Source organism: Sodiomyces alcalophilus, assembly GCF_042370955.1.
Source record: "Sodiomyces alcalophilus JCM 7366 unplaced genomic scaffold ACRALscaffold_6, whole genome shotgun sequence".
Taxonomy (NCBI): domain Eukaryota; kingdom Fungi; phylum Ascomycota; class Sordariomycetes; order Glomerellales; family Plectosphaerellaceae; genus Sodiomyces; species Sodiomyces alcalophilus.
The window spans coordinates 3063131-3081203 of record NW_027263537.1 but is presented as its reverse complement, the minus strand read 5'-3'; the positions used below and the strand labels follow the sequence as shown (position 1 = coordinate 3081203).

General features: G+C 39.9%; 1 protein-coding gene across 1 annotated transcript; it reads left to right on the top strand.

The window, feature by feature from the left end:
• The first annotated feature begins 6577 nt into the window (after positions 1-6577).
• ACRALDRAFT_1063487 (uncharacterized protein) lies at positions 6578-7727 on the top strand. The gene is made up of 4 exons (XM_071016808.1): positions 6578-6776; positions 6867-6899; positions 6971-7133; positions 7265-7727. The coding sequence occupies exons 3-4, from the start codon at positions 7035-7037 to the stop codon at positions 7496-7498; spliced, it is 333 nt and encodes a 110-aa protein (XP_070873731.1). The 5' UTR covers positions 6578-6776; positions 6867-6899; positions 6971-7034; the 3' UTR covers positions 7499-7727.
• The last annotated feature ends 10346 nt before the right edge of the window (positions 7728-18073 follow it).

The window sequence follows — 18073 nt, the reverse complement described above, 5'->3', positions numbered from 1 at the left end:
GGGAGGCCTCCTCTAGTAGCTTTAGTATTAATACCTACTACGCGTCGCCTCTTACTTTTCTTATCTACCGCCGTGATATAACTAGCTCTAGGTCACCGCGTATAATAGGGTAAGTCTATATCTTCTAAACCTAATCGATATTAGGATTAACTTAAGTTAACTAAGGTAAGCCCAGGATAATTTTAGGTCCGGACTAGTTAAGGTCTATAATATAGAACTCGTCTTATTAAATCTTTATACGGCCCTAATAGTCTTTCGTCTTAATAATTCTCGGTACTATTCCGTAGGTGTTTATTATTATACCCTTAAATAGCTATCCTACCTTTAATCGGGGTCCCGTAACGACCTAGTCTAGGCCGACTAAGGACCGATCTACTATATTACTATCGGCGCCGCTATCTAAGCGCGCCGGGATAATAACCTAACCCCCGCTATTACGGAGACTAACGCAGGCCTCCACGGGTTTTATAAGGGCCTTTCCCTCCCTAGGCGGGGAAGGTTCCTATTATTCTTTAACTATAATACGGCTTAATACTAAACGCGTGCCGGCTATAGGCTATTTATTCGGATTCTGTCTTAGGGCCTATCGCTTAACGCGAGGGTTATTATAAGTGCTCGCGTAGTAGCCCTGTTACTAGTAATTAAAACAGGTAATATTCTTAATAGGTGGATAAGTAAAGGGAGAGTAAGTATTAGATTCGCCGCGTCCCGAGACTAGGTTAGGAGGGCCTTATTATTACGTTATAGCCTATAACTAGCTAGCAGGGGGTCCCGCTTATCCTTAGCGGTTACTTTAATCGTGATTATTATACTAGTATCGCTAGTTATACCGTGGTTAATACCTGCCCCCGAAACAACTCTTTAAGGGTTATATTAGGGCTTCGGCCTTTCGGTATAGGTATATAAGCTCTTTATATACACATAGGACTCCCTATATAATAATATAGTCGCGGGTTACTAAATAGACTCTGGTCAGGACTATCTAAATACACTAAAACTCGGGTAGTTCCTCCGGTAGCTCGGATTCTAGGGTCTCCTATTTACGAATAAATTATTAAAAGGTTTCGTTAGGTTTCTAAAAGGACTCCTGCTCAGATATAATCTAAATAACGACCTCTTATAGATAGGTATCTTAGTCGTTAACCTATTAACCGAGCCAGGCTTCTAAAGCCGGCTATAAGACCCGCGCTGATTTATTATTATACTTATAGCGGACCTTATTCTACCACCGTTCCTTAAGATAATAGGGTAAGCAGGACATAATAAAGTAGTTCTTAGTAGCGTTAGTTAGGAAGCTATAAGGGTCGATTACGAAGCGCTCCTTTATCTCCTAGATAAAGGTCCGATATTTAGCCTAAGATATCCTATCCTATTTTAGAAGAGGGTAGTTAACCTTAGCCTAATTAGTCTATATTCCGGGGCCTTTTACGTACTAATTAATAGGGACCGGGACCGCCTCTCCGCTAGTAAAACATTTAACGGCACCGCCGATTAGGTACTAGTTATTATTAAGTTAGTTTAAAGTCTGAGCTTCGAGCTTAAGTAGTCGTTCGAGTTTACGCTTCTTCTTTAGTTCTTTTATATAGCGTAGGCGTTCTTCTAGTTACTTATATATTAGCTAATCTCCCGGGACTCGATTATAAGGGGGCCGGGGTTTAGGGTTCCGGTTATAAGGGGGCCGAAAAGGGAGCGGCTTATAGAATATAGAGGCCGAAAAGACTAAGGGGGCTGGTATTAAGTATATAGTTATCGGGCGCTCTTCCCTAGGTAGTCCGTTATAGGCCCGGACGGGTTTAGAGTTTTATTAGATATTGGATATACTATACTTATACGATAGGTTCGGCTCCTATTATTAGCCCGAAGGTACCTTAGTAGTGGGTACGGGTAGACTAGTATCCGGATAGACTTATTCGAGTTACTTAGTAGTGTTAAACACCTATTCGTTAATAAGGTTAGATATCTTATCTTAACTTCTTAACGGTCCTCGCGCCCTTAAAGGGTTAGAGCGATTAATATATTAAGTGGGTAATCGCGAAGAGTAAAGAGATAATTAAGATAAGAGCACTTAGTGGTTAGGATATAATCGTATATAAGTTAAAGGTAGGGGGGGTGCTAAAGAGTTAGATTAATCGCTAGCCTCCTTATTCTAAGGGCGGCTATCTATCTCCTTTATATATACTATCCCGGTCCGGACTAGCTCGGGATCCTATTAGCCGTAATAACTGCCGTCTAGTAACTCGTATAATAACCCGACTTATGCCCTAAGTCGGCCCGCGACGTGGTTACCTACGAGTCAGGCTCCTAACCGGACACTCCGATATCTTCCGTGACTCGGCCGCTAGCCTAGACCCGTGTCGTGACTCGTGGCTACTTGGCACCGGGGAACCGGCAGTCCGGCACCTAATATATTATCCGTTTATTAACTATAGGAACCGATTTATTTATAGTAATACTAGGTGTTCGTGGGGTCTAGGGAGGAACTAGGATAGGCGGTGTAGAGGTAATAGATAATATGCTTATATCGCCGGTATCTTTAGACTTATCGATATCTTTATATTCTTAGGGGCCTTCGATATCATCGATATCTTTATATTCTTAGGGGCCTTCGATATTATCGTCTTTATCCTTATAATCAGTGAAGAAAGGCGAGGCCGTCACTATACAGAACGGCTCCGCTAGGGCCAAAACAAACAAATAAACAACTAACCAATAATAGGCTAGCCGAAGGGATAGCCAGGCTCGTCACGGGTCCGTATCTAGAGCTAGGGTCCCGAGGAGACGGTCGCCGGGCCTCTAGAAGGGTCGGCAGTGGTCCGATCAGGGGATCGAATAGCTAAATAGGCAGGCGGGCCTGTAGTCGGCTCTTCTGGATCGTCTAGATAACCAAAAAGGGTAGGATAATGCAAATTATGATTGTGATAGGTGATAGGTGATGATAGTGAAAGATCGGACGAAAAAGCTAGCTAGATATAGTGGGTCTATTCCGAGGAATAGCCGCAGACAAGACTAGATCTCTGGGACCGAGTGGTTACGTGATATCCAACGTCCTGACCCGGAACACGGGTCTGCCCCTCTATATCAGCTGCACCAAGGTCGTTATCTTAGTAAGCAGTAAGCTGCTGCAACTCTTTAAGACTTAGTTACTCGTCGATGCCTTTAATAGGGATTCGCTTATCGTCGATTATTAGCGTTAACTAGTTAACTTTATCGCTAACGGTTTATAGGGCTTTATATAGCTTATCTTTATTAAAATCCTGTATGCTATTAGATAACACGAATACGAATAATAATAGGCAGAGGCTAATATCCACTTATCGAGCATATACCGTTATAAAATCGGCGATGCTATCGCCGTCGTTTTCGGAGTCGATACTAACGGCTTTATACTCGCCAGCACCCTGTGCAGCAGCTTAAGCGGTTACAGCTCGTAAAAGGGCAAGCTGCCCAGACCGTCGAAGTGGTCTTAAGCGAGTTATCTTTATATACGACTATGCCTAGGTATTAACGGTTAGCTATACTTTATATCTTTAATAAAATGCTAAAGATAAGGTAGCTTTAGATATAATATACGAAGGAGAATATTTATAGCTAGTGGTTTTAGTATCGTGGAGGTTAAACTAATCGAAAAAAGATCGCGATATAAAATCGTGTAGTTAAAGTATAGGGCTAGGCATAGTGCTGGTGTGGTTAGGAAGGAAATAGAAGGAGGTGGTAATATAAAGTCTCCTTACTGCCTTCCCCACTCAGATATTATACCTTCCTCTAGAATATATATAACTTAATTAAAAACACCGCCAGACACGCCTTAACTCGGGACTAGACGTAATCGTTATTCTGCAGACTATAGTATCTTTCTCTATTGTTAAGTGCCTCCAGCTACCTTAGTTTCTTAAAGATGCCTCCTATTCGCACACGCCGATATTCGTATTTAGCCCCTCCCTACCACCGCCGTGACCGACCTCCTACGGAGGATAAAGTATTAACGTCTTTTATAACGACTTTTAGGGTTGGCTTCGGGTCTCCTATTTAGGAGAATACCGTCTCGAATAATAATAATAATACCGTTACTATCCCTGCTAATAAATAACCTTAGGTAACTTAATCCTAACTCTCGATATATATATATATATATATATATATAGCGGCATACTAACGATATTGTTATAGGCTTAAGATATAGACGACGTTATCCTTTATTTATTATAAAATGAAGATAAGCTCCTAAGCCTATATAAGCTTCCGAGTTCGAGTCCAGTGCCGGTAAGTGACTATATTACCTTATGCTATGTCTATATAAGATAACTAATAAGTAATATTATAGTCTGATACCGCCGAACCCCCCTAGGACGAAGATTATAATATAGACTACGAGGATAACCAAGAGGAGGAATAACATAAGGCGTAAGAGGAGGAAGACGCTGTATAGTAAATATCAGATAACACTTAAACCACCCAAACAAATAATTTCATTTCTTAGGAGGAAGAAATAAAAGCTATCTAATATATAGCTTTAAGTAATATCAAAAACCATATATAACCGCCCGAATAACGCCTTCCCGAATAACACCTAACACTATACTATAAGTTAAACTATTAATTCTTATTATTATTATTATTATCCTCCGATTCAGGAGGCGGCGCTATCTTTACTTGCTTTAGAGTAGCAGTATACTTATCGGACTTCCGTTTCTTAGCCTTCTGGCCGCGCTCGTGCTTAAACTTCTCGGCGCACTTATCCTTCGATATCCGCCTAAATTAATATAGGCGGGCAGGGCTTCGTAAAAGGTAATAAGGCTAGCTTTAGCGCTAGCCTTCGTGAGCGGCTAGGACCTAGCGGTCCGTATATATTTAGCCGTCTAAAGGGCCAGATTAGACCAGCATTCTATTATACAGGATATTAGTATAAGGCTTAATATCTATATATATATACAGATTTAACAATAATCGAATAGCGACGGAGAAGATCCGATAGTATATTAGTATCTAGTAAATGAAATCTAAGATAATATCTGTAAGACAATATCTACAAGATAATATCTACAAGATAATATCTGCAAGACAACATCTATAAGACAACAAGAACTGGCAGGTAACGTCTACAAGACAACATAAGAACTGGCAGATAATAAGAACTAATAGGCAACGTCTATAACATAATATCTACAAGACGTCTATAAGACAAGAACTGGCAGAGACATAGAATAGCTAATAAAGGAGTTAGAGACATAGACTTACCCTTTATATAATATTAAGTAATAGGCTTACTCTTCTCGAAGTCGATATACCCAGCTATATAGTACTAGGTCTTAAAAAAACGCTAGACCGACCAGCCCTTCTTAATCTCCCTCCTAAACGTATCTTCGGCCCAGGGCACTTATAAATTAAGAACTATCTGGTGGCTCCCCTCCTCCGCCACCCAAGACTCAAGCCATTACTAACAAACTATTAGTATATAACCGCAAATAGCTTCGCGATAAGCTTACCTCTATCTTCTTAAGCACCTAGTACTTAAACTGCCAGTGCTTCCCGGTAAGCTACGTACGCAGCTTAGTAAACTCAGACGAGTCCTTATCGAATTCCGGACCGCAGACCCCTTAGATGACCGTCTTTAGCCGGTCGACCGGCTGCCTATAGAATAAAAAATGTTCCCACCTCGCCGCGCGGTCGAGCCGCCATAGCTTCTTATTATCGGCCGTAATAGCCGCGGCCTCCGTAGTACTAGCCTGCGCGTGGGTATCGGGCCTGGTAGCCTTCCGCTTCCTGCTACCCTTGGTTATGCCTCCTTAGAGGACTTTAGCGCAGTCCTATACGCCGATACGGAATCAGTATATATATTGATAATAGTAACTATATATAAGATACTATATATATAGGCTTATATTAACCGGTATAGGTATACTCGAGATAGTCTTATTATCTCGTTATTATTACTACTACCGCTACTATCGGTCTTTATTCTCTATATCCTAGGATAAGTCGTCCCGTAGGGAGGCGAGGAGGGTAGGGTTAACTAGTACGGACGCTATTAGAGCGGTTCAGGGAAATACAACGCTATCTAAAAGATCATATAATAACTAGAGACAAAGGGGTAATCTGGATAACCGATTATTTAGGGGAACCGATAATAATAATACTGGATAAGACGATAATATAAAGACTCGATAGGAGACAGACTGGATCACGATATTTAGGTTCTCCCTAATCGTCTATTACGTTATAAAACGTTTCAGGACGAGAAACATTAGTAATCTCTATGCGTTATATCTCGCTATAACTATTATAATATTATAAAGTTACTTATAAACGCTTAGCCAGAGGTTATATTAAGGTTCTTCTAAATATTTGGGTATTAGTGACGTCTTTTCTCGCGACAAATCATCTAGGAACAGTTATATCAGCCCCTTAACGTTTAATACGAATAAACGATAAATAATATCTAAACGCTTAATAATCTAAACGCTTATTATCGATATAAACGCTTATAATGATAAATGTCGGCGGAAAAAAACGATTACAAATATAAACTGTTAGCAAACGATAACGGTTATCTATACTATTAGGCAACAGTTAATTATACCCAGCGAGTCCTGCTACTGTACGGCCTATGACATGTTGCGCGGTGACATTAGGCATCTGTGCCTGGTGCTTGACGAAGTTAGCAGTTGCGTCATTGTCCCACTTCCAGATATCCTTTCCGTAGGACTTGATATCCTCCTACTACGCTCCGACCAAGACATATTCGTCTGTTCCGTGGTTCAAAACGCTGGATTTGACAGGTAAGCCTAAATGAGTGATAAATCCGATTAGCAGTCTCCTTGCCTTCTGCTAATCTCGCAAGCCATCCTTTCCGCTCACTATATGCCCAGCTGTATCCGGTAGTCCGTCAGCGACTCTTCAAAGTGAGTACAATTGGATCCACTCCTTGCCTTCGTGATCACTCGGCCAACAAATGGTCGTAAATCTTGCTTAGGCCTCATTCACTCAAACCGTCTATTCGACTTATCCGTTCCGCACATACATTCGAACTAGGCACCATGGGCCTCGCTTACAATACCTACCTTGACAGCGCCAAAATTTACGGCTGCAAGACGTGCAAGGCGCACCTTGCGAATCACGAGGACATTGTTAGTCGGGTATGTTCAAACATGACACCAAGTAACTTGTCCCTTTCTTCGGCCGCCCTTCCATTGCAAACCACTTCCATCATAATCATAACCCTTTCAAGTTGTGGCTATGCTAAGAGCTTTTCTTCTCCCGCAAGCAGAATTTTCGCGGCCAACATGGTAAGGCATACCTTTTCAACAGTGTTGTGAACATCGATACGGGTGAGCCGAGCGAGCGTAACATGACGACCGGACGCCATGTAGTTCGCGACATCACTTGCAGGCAGTGCAAGGAGACTGTGGGGTGGAAGTATGACAAAGCATATGAGGCGGCTGAGAAATATAAGGAGGGTAAATTCATCTTGGAAGCAGAGCTGCTCTCCAATGTTACATGACAGCTCTACTGCTTCCGTGGTGTGACTTGGTCAACTACATCAACTGCTTTTACTGCTTCTCAGTTCTTGGTACCGCTTGTAGTCTGCAGCATTTGGAGTCCCCTTCGAGCCTTTCTATGCTCGCGACCGCCACCGAGGTACCGCCAATTTAGCTTGGGACTGACTAGAAGGCCTAGATACTTTGGTATTTGGCCTATAATCGTGGTGCGAAAGTGGGGGTATAATAAATCCGTTAGCTACCCCATATACTATACCCGTTTTATATAGAGATACTATTATTTTAGATATAAATCTTAAGCAGCTAAATCGGATTATTATTATATTCTATTTTGTATTAATCGTAGAGCTATTAAACGAACACGCCGCCTTCGATTATAATATTTAATTCGGCTAGCTTATCTCTATCTTTCCTATCCCCTAAGGAACCCTCTTCTATACTCCTTAATAATACAATATATCTATTCTTTCCTTAAACTCAGCCGAAATATACTCTAATCCATAATCCTATAAGGCCGCCTCTTTAATCGCTTCTCGAGTTTCGAAGAGTCCTATAGACTACTAAGGGGCTTATATACCCAGCTTATAACATAGGATTAGGATAGGCGGAGCGGTTAATAGTAAGAGGGTATTACGCTACTCTTTTATAGCTAAGATTTTAAACTCTTATAGGGGTTATATTATATTATTCTAGCCCTTACTATAAGCGGCTACTCACGAGGTATTTATAAGGTAAGGCCGAATAATTAAATTGTCTAATACTAAGGAGAAAAGAAGGAAAAAGAGAAATATTTATAGGTACGCGCGACCTAAATATAATATTGCAGCGACCTACTAAGGTCGTAATATAATTAGCTACAAGATCTGGTACTTGACCAGATTATATACACGGGGTTAACTCGTAATATTATCCTGCTCCCCTCTTAGTAACTTATTAGTCTTCGCTGTAGTTTAGTAAGGCTTTTTATCGCGGACTAGCTTTATTAATTCAATAACGTTCTTTAAGGCGATCTTTTTCCTTTTAGAATAATCTCTTAAAGACTCGCTCATCCATTAAAGGGCACTATAGGCGAGCCTCTTTATAGCTGCGTAACGGAATAATGTTTAATTATAAATAACCTAGTTATATATGTCTATATTCTATCTAGTCCTGCCTTTTATAAAAGGTTCTATATAATATACCTTGCCTATCCGTGTAACCTATCTATAAAGATAATATCGTTTTGCTATTACATTTATAGTTTTAGTTTTTCTTCCTTTCTTTAATAATATCTATTACTATTAATAGTATATTTTTATCGCCCCCGATCTCTCCCGCACCGTTCTATTATTCCAACCTCTTTATACTATGTATAGAAGATATTTAAATTCTTAGGATTATCTGCTGCGCTTAAGGTAAGCCTTTTTTATTCTTTGGCGCGCCTAAGAGCTAACTTACATATACTAATAGGAGGCTATTAACGTTAATAATAATAATAATAATAATAATACTGGTAAGGAGGCACCTACTCTCGCCCCGGCTAATAAGACGATTACTGCCTCTATTCCGGCTATGGACTACTATATCTAGCTAGCCTGAGCTATCAAGGCTACGGTTAAGCCTTCAGGGGGCGATGCTTTTATAATAGTGAAAAGCCCCGTAAAGCTCGCTTATAGGATAAAATATCCCCCTAAAGGGGACCTCGAGGTCTTCTACTTTACTTATATAAAAATGTTAGCCTCTAGCTCGAATACACGGCGCTGCCACGACTACTCGGCACTCAGGGTAAGGTTAGCTATCCCTAAAGATTATACCTACTTAAACGGCCGTTATAAATATAATCGTCCCTTACCCGTGTAGCTAGTCTAGTGGCTATACTCTTAAAGACAGTAAAGGTATTAATAATAACTCGTTTTATAATCCTAAGGTAATAAAGGCGCTCGCGGTGGCTTGTATAGCCTTCTAAAGACATTAGAGCCTTATGGAGATACTCTAAGTATCTTATAGGGGGATAGGCTAGTTACGATATCTATTAACTTAGGCGCTAGCAAGCTTAGCTTATTAGTTAATATTACTACCTCCCCCCTTTACGAGGGCTTACTTATTATAATACGTGGACCTATATTTATCATAGCGCCTCCTATTATTCTCGTCCCTGCTCCTGATATAATTAGTACTTTTATCGAAGTAAAAGACCTATAATGGTTTAACGAGTTTATATAAATACTTAAGTCTATTGTGGGGGTTACAGATAGTAAGGTTACGGCTATAAAGGCCCTAGTAGTAAAGGAGGATAGGCGGGTTAAGGTCGCGTTAATAATATTGTCTTTTATTATCTCTAATAATAAGGGCGGGCATAATAACCTCAATCTTAACGCCTAAACCGTGGAGCTAAGGACAGGGCTTATCTGCCCTTAAGTAAGAAATATAGGCGCTTTTATTACCATTCTAATTTCCATCTAAGCCTTATAACCCTTCTTATAACTCTTCTTTTTCCTTGTATATACCTCACGAGGGCCGTTATTAGTCTTAGTCGGGCTATACTTCTCTTTATAGTAATCTAAGGCGCTTAGTTCTTATAGTGACTCTATTGGCTTATAGAATATTTCGGTATATCTTTCCTACTTTAAAGACGCCTCTCTTATTACGCCTTGACCTACTTTTCTACTCTTGGTATATAACATTTTCTTTACTGCTCACTTATCTTCGTTCGGCCCGTTATAGATCGGGCCGGGTTAGGGATTATATAAGATTTAGCCGGGTAAGGGGTCTTTACTTCTATATCGTAGGAGGTCTATATGTAACCTAAGATAAATACTAAAGTGTATATTAAGTTTGGCTATATATATGTTAATAACCTTAGTTATTCTATACTTTTGAAACAGTGGCTTAGCTGATGTAATAGGCAGACAGTTAAGTGGTTTATAAATAAAAGCTAAATAGAGTCGCCCTCCCAGAGACACTCTGCGGGTATTCGCTATTTATTCACGGACTCTTTTTATTATAATTCCGTCGCTATGATTATAGGTTAGACAGACTCCGCGGGCTTTTAGAGGCAATATAGTAACTCGTAGGCGGCGAACTCTTAAGCATCGATACGAGGTTTCTTATAGATTTAGATAGATCGATATAATATCCGTGTTCTAGGAAGAATAGATATATCTTCCTGATTAAGATATACTAATTCTGTAGTTAAATTATACCATAAGTAATACTGTATCCTGATTATCTTGGGCGTAATAGATGAATAGCTGCAGGAATGCTTACGCCCTCTAATTAGCTTACTTAGTAGCGCTAGTAGACGTAGGGTCGTAGGCCAGACTTAGTCATTATTTAGTTTAAGATAATTTATAGAAGTATCGCTAAAAACGGCTTATCTCGCTTTAACCTTAATTGCTTATAATTAAACGGGGTATACCGTAGACCCTAAAGTAATAATATACTAACCGGTTTTACAGGCTTCTGTCTTTATTAAGTCTATCGTTTTAAGAGGTATAACCTTTATTAGCTAGTCTATAATAACTTAAAAATCATAATACATTTTTTTTATTAGCGGGTAATAGGTCCGTCATAAAGTATATTAATAGGTCGTTCCGTATACGCTTAAATGCCGGTAATAGCTTTAATAGTCCATGCCTAGCGTTTACTAAGCAAAGCCCTAGTTATAAATATTATAATTACGTATAATCCATAAATATCTTTACTTATACCTAGCCAATAGAAATATTTCGCGATAAAGATAATTATATTATCCTATCCTAGATAACCTCTAATTATTGAGTCGTGTATTACCTAAATAACTCGGGTTTATTATATACTCCTTCCTTAGTCTTATAGTACCTAAAAGCGGTCCCGGAATATTAATAGGCCCCGTAAGGTAATTCTATACTCTACTATTTAGAATCTAAGACCTAGTATAAAGGGAACTATTATACGCCTTCGGATATAGTATTAGTAGCGCAGCAGTTGTATTCGTTTTGTTATACCATAAATTCCTATACACTATGGGTAAACCCCTCGAATATACAGTTTCGGCATAAGGCCAGAACCGCTAATCAGCGCGCAGGCCCAACGCTCGGACCGCGCGCTGCCCTTACCGCGAACTCGCATAAACCTAGTATATCCTATACTCTTTTAGAAACCTTTCTGTCAATATTATACTCATAATAAGTAATAATTATAATAATCATAAGTATAATATCTAAGTCAAAATAAACAGTATATGGTTAGCTATATAACTAGACGTCTACTTTATAACCAGCGTAACCTATACTATAATACTATACGTATTATACGTGTATATATACTTGGCTTATAATATATATTATATAAATACACTAGGTATTATAAATACGATATCTCGGTTATTACTTAAGCTAATAACGTGGCGTGATAACCGTCGCGTAGGCTATTAACGTAACAGTCGCCACCTAATCTTCCAGGGTCTTTTACTAACCCCGGTTCCAGGAAGAAATCCTAGAAGTCAGCTCTTTACACGTTCGCGTAATAAGCAGTAATCCTACGGATCTACGAATTTAATAGCTTTTTACTTAATTTTCCTCTTTTCCGCACGTATAGCCTACTACTCGTAGCCTAATCTATTAAAAGGTTATAAGCCCGGGTTAGTAAAGAAGGAAATCTACCCTTTTCTACCCTTTTATTCTACTAGAAATACTAAAAACACTCTCGCCTTTTAGGCCACATAAAAATACGAAAAAGACTCTTACCTGCCCTTTTAGGATATCCCTTTATCCTCCCCCGGTCGTAGATCCTTATCTCAGACCGTACTAAATCTCCTTATCTCCCGAAAACAGCTAATCGAATTAAACCGTTTATTCCGATACTATAGTTTAAAGCTCTTTATTCTTCCTGATACGGTCGGTAAGAGCCGTGCTAAGCTTTTTATTCCTAATCCGCAAGAACTATATGATCGGAATAAGACTCTTTATTATGATCGGATATCCTGTTCCTTTATTTATAAAGGGACCTTTTAAAAAAAGAAGAAAAATAACGAATATATGGATTAAATATAAAGACTCTTATAACTGCTCCACGAATAATAGCTATAATAATTAAGTTATTTAACCTACCACGCTGCCTATAATAATAAGATATCGTAATATAGTATATAAGCTTTTAGTAAAAAGTCCGCTTATAGAAATCCTGTTATTCGCTTAGTACGAGTATCGCTTTTCTTTATACCGCGAGATCTATAAATAGCTTTACTATTTAGACCTATTTTTAGACCCACTCTTCAAAGCTAAGCTAATCAGAATCAGACCTTTAGCTTAGTATTCTTTATTTCTATCCTTTATTAGTAACGTAATAAAGAAAACGTAATAAGGAAAATAATAAAAATAAATCGCTAAATAACTTAGTTAATTCTAACTTAAATAAATAATAAAAAATATCGTTTTACTACTTAGAAATAGCTTAATAAGAGACTAGTAAAAATATTTTAGTCCGGAAGCTCCAGGGCAGTATAGACTATTAAAACTAGACTATAGGAACACTAGCTTATTTCGCTTATAAAAGAAAGTATATAGAAGATGTTTTAAAGCCCCTTTTGGTAAATCCTTCTATACAATAGAAGGAAAAGTCTTTAAAGGTAGCTAGAGATATACCCTCTGCTCTTTTAGACGGTCCCTTAACCTAGGTTTAAGCAATAAACGAAGCTTCTAAAGTAGAGGAAAAACTATAGGATTTATATAAAGTAAAGGGACTCTAGGCCGACTATATAGTCGTAACTTTGTTTTTTAATCTCTCGCCTTTAGAATCCCCTAATCCTAAAGCGTATTTATATAAATTATAAAAGAGACTGCTTACCTTAAATTAAAAAGGTATATCCTTTTTGTAAGGAAAGGAAAGTCCGTAGACTTCAGTTAAGGAAAAGATATCACAGAAAAGGCTCGATAGCTTAGTATCGCAGAGTGATCGCAGTGTATTCGTCAACTAAGCGCTGACTTCAAACCAAGACTTTAACTTAAGAGATTAAACTGATCCCTTAACGTACGCACAGAGATAGGTTCGGATCGGTGGTCCGTGCGCGGCTATCGGTCCGACTATATGCCGACGGGTCTGCGATTATCTCGTTACACTGCCCCCCCCCTGATAAGTCTGGTCCTATAGACTTATAGTATCGTGATGCCTTTAATTACGCGTTCATCGCGATTAATAATATCTATCTGGTTCTATACGAGCCCTCGTTAAAACCCGTAGGAAAAAGAGTGGCCGCTCCTTTATTTACCTGCTTATCGGCGTTCTATCGCCGACTATATACCTCGTGATTTATCCGAATATTATTATAGAAACTCCGCGATACTTATTATTATTGCCTGTGGTTATTTAACCCTTCGCGGATATTATGCCTGGCCTTAGGTAGCCGTTCGGCGACGAGTATATAGTCCTGTTACGTAATTTTCCTTATAGTATTTGATTTCCCTCCTATAACTATCTTTTCCTTATTATAAACGCCGATTATTCGGCTATATTCTTCTATTACCCTTTTATTGATTACCTTCGTAATTTCGTTAACCGCTCGCCGCCACTATATCCGACGTTTCTTTGCAGGTGGTTATCGCTATAAGCGAGAGGCCGTTTAATAAGGCTTAAGGATGGTTTAGCGTTATCGACGAGGCGCCGTGCTAGCGCTGCGTTACGCGCTTAGGCAGCTATATCGAAGTTAAATGCTTCGATAAATCTATTAGCCGATTAGGCGCTAGCCGTTACGTTACCTACGCTTATAACTAATAGTAATATACCGCCGTATATTCGATAATCTTTCGGCGTTTCCTATTATATTATGCTAATTTTTTTTTTATTAGATCCCGGAGTTTTTAATAGGCGCCGCTTAGCTGCTCTAGAACTATAGTAAGCGTATACTCGATAAAAACGACGATTTAACGCTAATATAGCGTTAGCGTGCCTATACACGTATTTCTAATACCTATAAATGGTTTTGGGCGGTTATTCTGCGGGGCGATCGTAAGCTTCTTATTAAGGTCGTAAGTTTTATTATCGACCGGTCGGCGACTATATACTAATTATTAGTAGAATTAGCAGCTTTTTTTAGATAAGATTACCTCCTTTTATTCGGTTATAACGCTTTAGTTTATATACTAACTCGGTCGCGTCACCGATAACAACGCTATGGTCCTCTTAGACTAGATCCGCCCCCCCGCGAGGATAACCTACGGGACGTTAATTCTTTCCGGCGTTATCTCGTCGACCTTTAGGCGATATATCGCCGCCCTTATCCGACGAGGATAATTAGGAAGGTATCGAGGCCTTCCCGACTTTGCCCGGCCTCGCCGCTCTGTTAGCGGCTATCGATAAGCCCCGCCGGCCCTTGCTTAGTCGTTCGTTCGCTGGTCGTATAGCGACTCCTTATCGTAGTTATACTCCTCGTGCTGGCCCTTTAGTTAGCTAATTACCCGCCGCTAAGCCCGAGCCCGCCTTTACTCCCTATCGGCGTGCGTCCGCCGCCTTATTTACTGCTAATAACGATAAGGAGGTTCCGGTCCCCGGACCTTTTCGTCCTAACCGTTATCCTTTATCCGGCGCCACCTTTAGCGCAGAAACTAATTTCTATAGCTTCGACGATTAAATTCTCTCTTTTTTTTTTTTTTTTATTCGCTAAGCGTTCGCCAGTAATAATCGCCCGAAATAGCATTAAACTCTATACGGATAGTTTTATAGTTTCGTTTTAGGACTAGTCGGGGTTTAACCCTATTTATTTAGTTACCCTAAGGAAAAGGTTATTATAACCTGTAATTAAGTTCTTATTTATATCCGACGACCCTTCGGCGCCTTATACTATCTCGTAGTCGTCCTACTTTTTGTATATGTGTTTTTTATGCTTTTAGTACCTCTTCCGGATCCCTAGAGCGTTTTCTAGGTGGTCCTCTGGTTCCTAGGTATTATACTCTACCGGCTAGCCTGCCCACTTTATAAGATAGAACGTTTTCCCTTATTCTTCTTTATAACTAACGATATCTTCTACCTCCTATTTATCTTACTCCTCCTCTAGAAGCGGGAGATCCTTCGCCGATAGCTCTATAGCTACTCGGTCCTTCCACGGTTCTAATAAGGATACCGGGAATATATTATATATCCTTATATACTACGTAAAAAGGCGAACCCTATACGCCTGCTCGCCGATCCTCTTGGTTACCTATACCCGAATATATCGCGGTGCTAGCTTCGACCCTTACTAGAATCGGAAGTTCTTTATAGATAGTCTAATAACGTCGCCTACCTTATACTGCTACGGTTAGTAGCGTTTATTATAGTGCCGAGCCTAGTGCTTTATAGCACGCGCCTAGTATTCGTGGACCTTTCGCCGAATTTCCGCTAGCTTCTTAATACGTTCTTAAACGCCTTATACCCGGGTATCGTCCCTAAGGCGGATATATTCCACTTTATATAGGTAGTACCCGTATAACGCTTTATATAGCGAAATACTAAGTAAGGAATACTCGTTATTATTATAGGCGAACCCCGTTTCTAATAACTAAACAGGCTACTACGTTATCGTATCGCCGGCGATCGTTTATAGGTACTTAATTAAAAACTAATATATTCGTTCCGTCTAATTATCCGTTTATAGATAGTATACGGTGGATAGTCGCTAAGCGTTCGCCCGTTTACGGTAGAACTCTATCTAAAACTAACTAGTAAATAGCTTATCCCGGTCTATCACTATGCCCTCCGGGCTACCGAACCGGCACTTAACCTCCTTATATAGTAACGCCGCTAGCTAGGGTGCTATTAGGTCCTTCCGCGTAGGAATAAACAGGGTATACTTTATATACTAGTCGACGACCACTAAAATAGCGTTATACCTTTACCTATTAGCCCTTTTTATAGGCGGTAAACCCGTAATAAAATCTATATTAATCTCTTAGAATAGATATATAGGTAATAGCAGCGTTTATAGCTAACCGTATAGCTTATATCGTGGCACCTATACCCCTTAACACGCCGAATATATAGCGACGTAATCACGAATATCCGCCGCTAAGTCTACTTAGTAGAACTTTCTTAAAATCAGCTTAAGCGTCTTATTCGCTCCTACGTACCCGGCTTAGGGGTTATCGTGGTACTATCGCAGGACCTCCGCCCTTAGGGCGCCCTATGCAGGTAATACTAACCGTCCCTTAAATAGTAGTACTTCCTTATCTCCGAGAGAGTACCCCACTCTCTTTCCGGTCCCTCGGCGAATATTTTTAATTAAGGATATATAATCTGGGTTAATAGTCTATAGCCCTCTAACCAGATCTTCTAGTTCCTCGCTAATAGTACGCCGACCTACCGTTTTATTCCTGGCTAGCTCTCTGGCTATAGAATATAGGATATACTAATCCGGTATTATAGTAACCCTAGCCTTAGCCTCGGGTATCGGCGATATCTTATCGGCGACCCTTCGCTAGGTAGTCGCCCTATAACCCACGTCTTATATTCGGGAGCGGGTAATAGCAGCGATAATAACACGCCGGGTACCGTTAATAGGATATAGGGGTCGTAGCCCTTTTCCGTCCTCGTCTCTTAAGCTATATAGGGCCCCCTCCTATAAAGTCTATACCCGCTTACGCTTACTAGGCCTGTATTCAGGTAGTATTACCCGAGCGGCTTAAACGTATACGATCTTTACCGTGTTACTTATTAGGGTAAGATAGATACTCGCGATCCGTTAGCGAACGCTTATCGGGAGGTCGCTAACTAATCATAATCTTTACGATAAGGTAGGAAGCATATTATTATACGGCGTTTTATCCACTATATAATCCGGCTATCTTAATAGGCCGTTTACCAGGTTTATCTTACCTAGGCGGTATTAAACCTCGAAGTTAAATAACGATAATCGGTATACCTATCTAGCGAGCCTTCCGTGAAGGTCCCGCGCCGGCGCGTTTAGTACGCCCTTAAGCGCCTAATAGTCCGTTAGTACCGTGAACGCCTATCTAGGAACTTAAAAGGTCCTTTCTTTTTACCCGCCTAACTGCCTTTTAGTAGCGTAGTTAACGGCGTGGTGACTCTAAAGTATCCCTTAATAAACCTCCTATAGAAATTAGTAAAACCGAGGAAAACTTAAATATCCCGGAATAACTCAGGCGCCAGCTACTCGGCGACCGTATATATACGTTCCGGGTTTATCGCGATACCTTCGCGGGTTACTATAAACCCTAAGAAGTCTATTTAGTTATAGTAGAATTTATACTTTAATAGCTTCGTGTATAGCTAGGCCCTATAAAGCCGATCCAGGACCTTCTTTAGGTCCTTCGTATACTATTCCCTTAATATAGAATATATAAGGATATTATCTAGGTAAGCGATATAATATATATTTAGTAAACCGGCGAGTACTCGGTGAATATACGCCTAGAAAGTAGCCGGAGTATTTATTAGCCCGAATAATATAACTATATACTTATTATAGCCGTATCGTATTCTAAACGCTATCTTTTAGCGGTCCTCCTTCTTAATCCGGATCCTATAATAGGTATCTCGGATATCCACCTTAACAAAGTACCTTACCCCGGCGAGCCTATCTAATAGCTCGCCGACTAGGGGTAGAGGGTACCTATTCTTAATCGTTA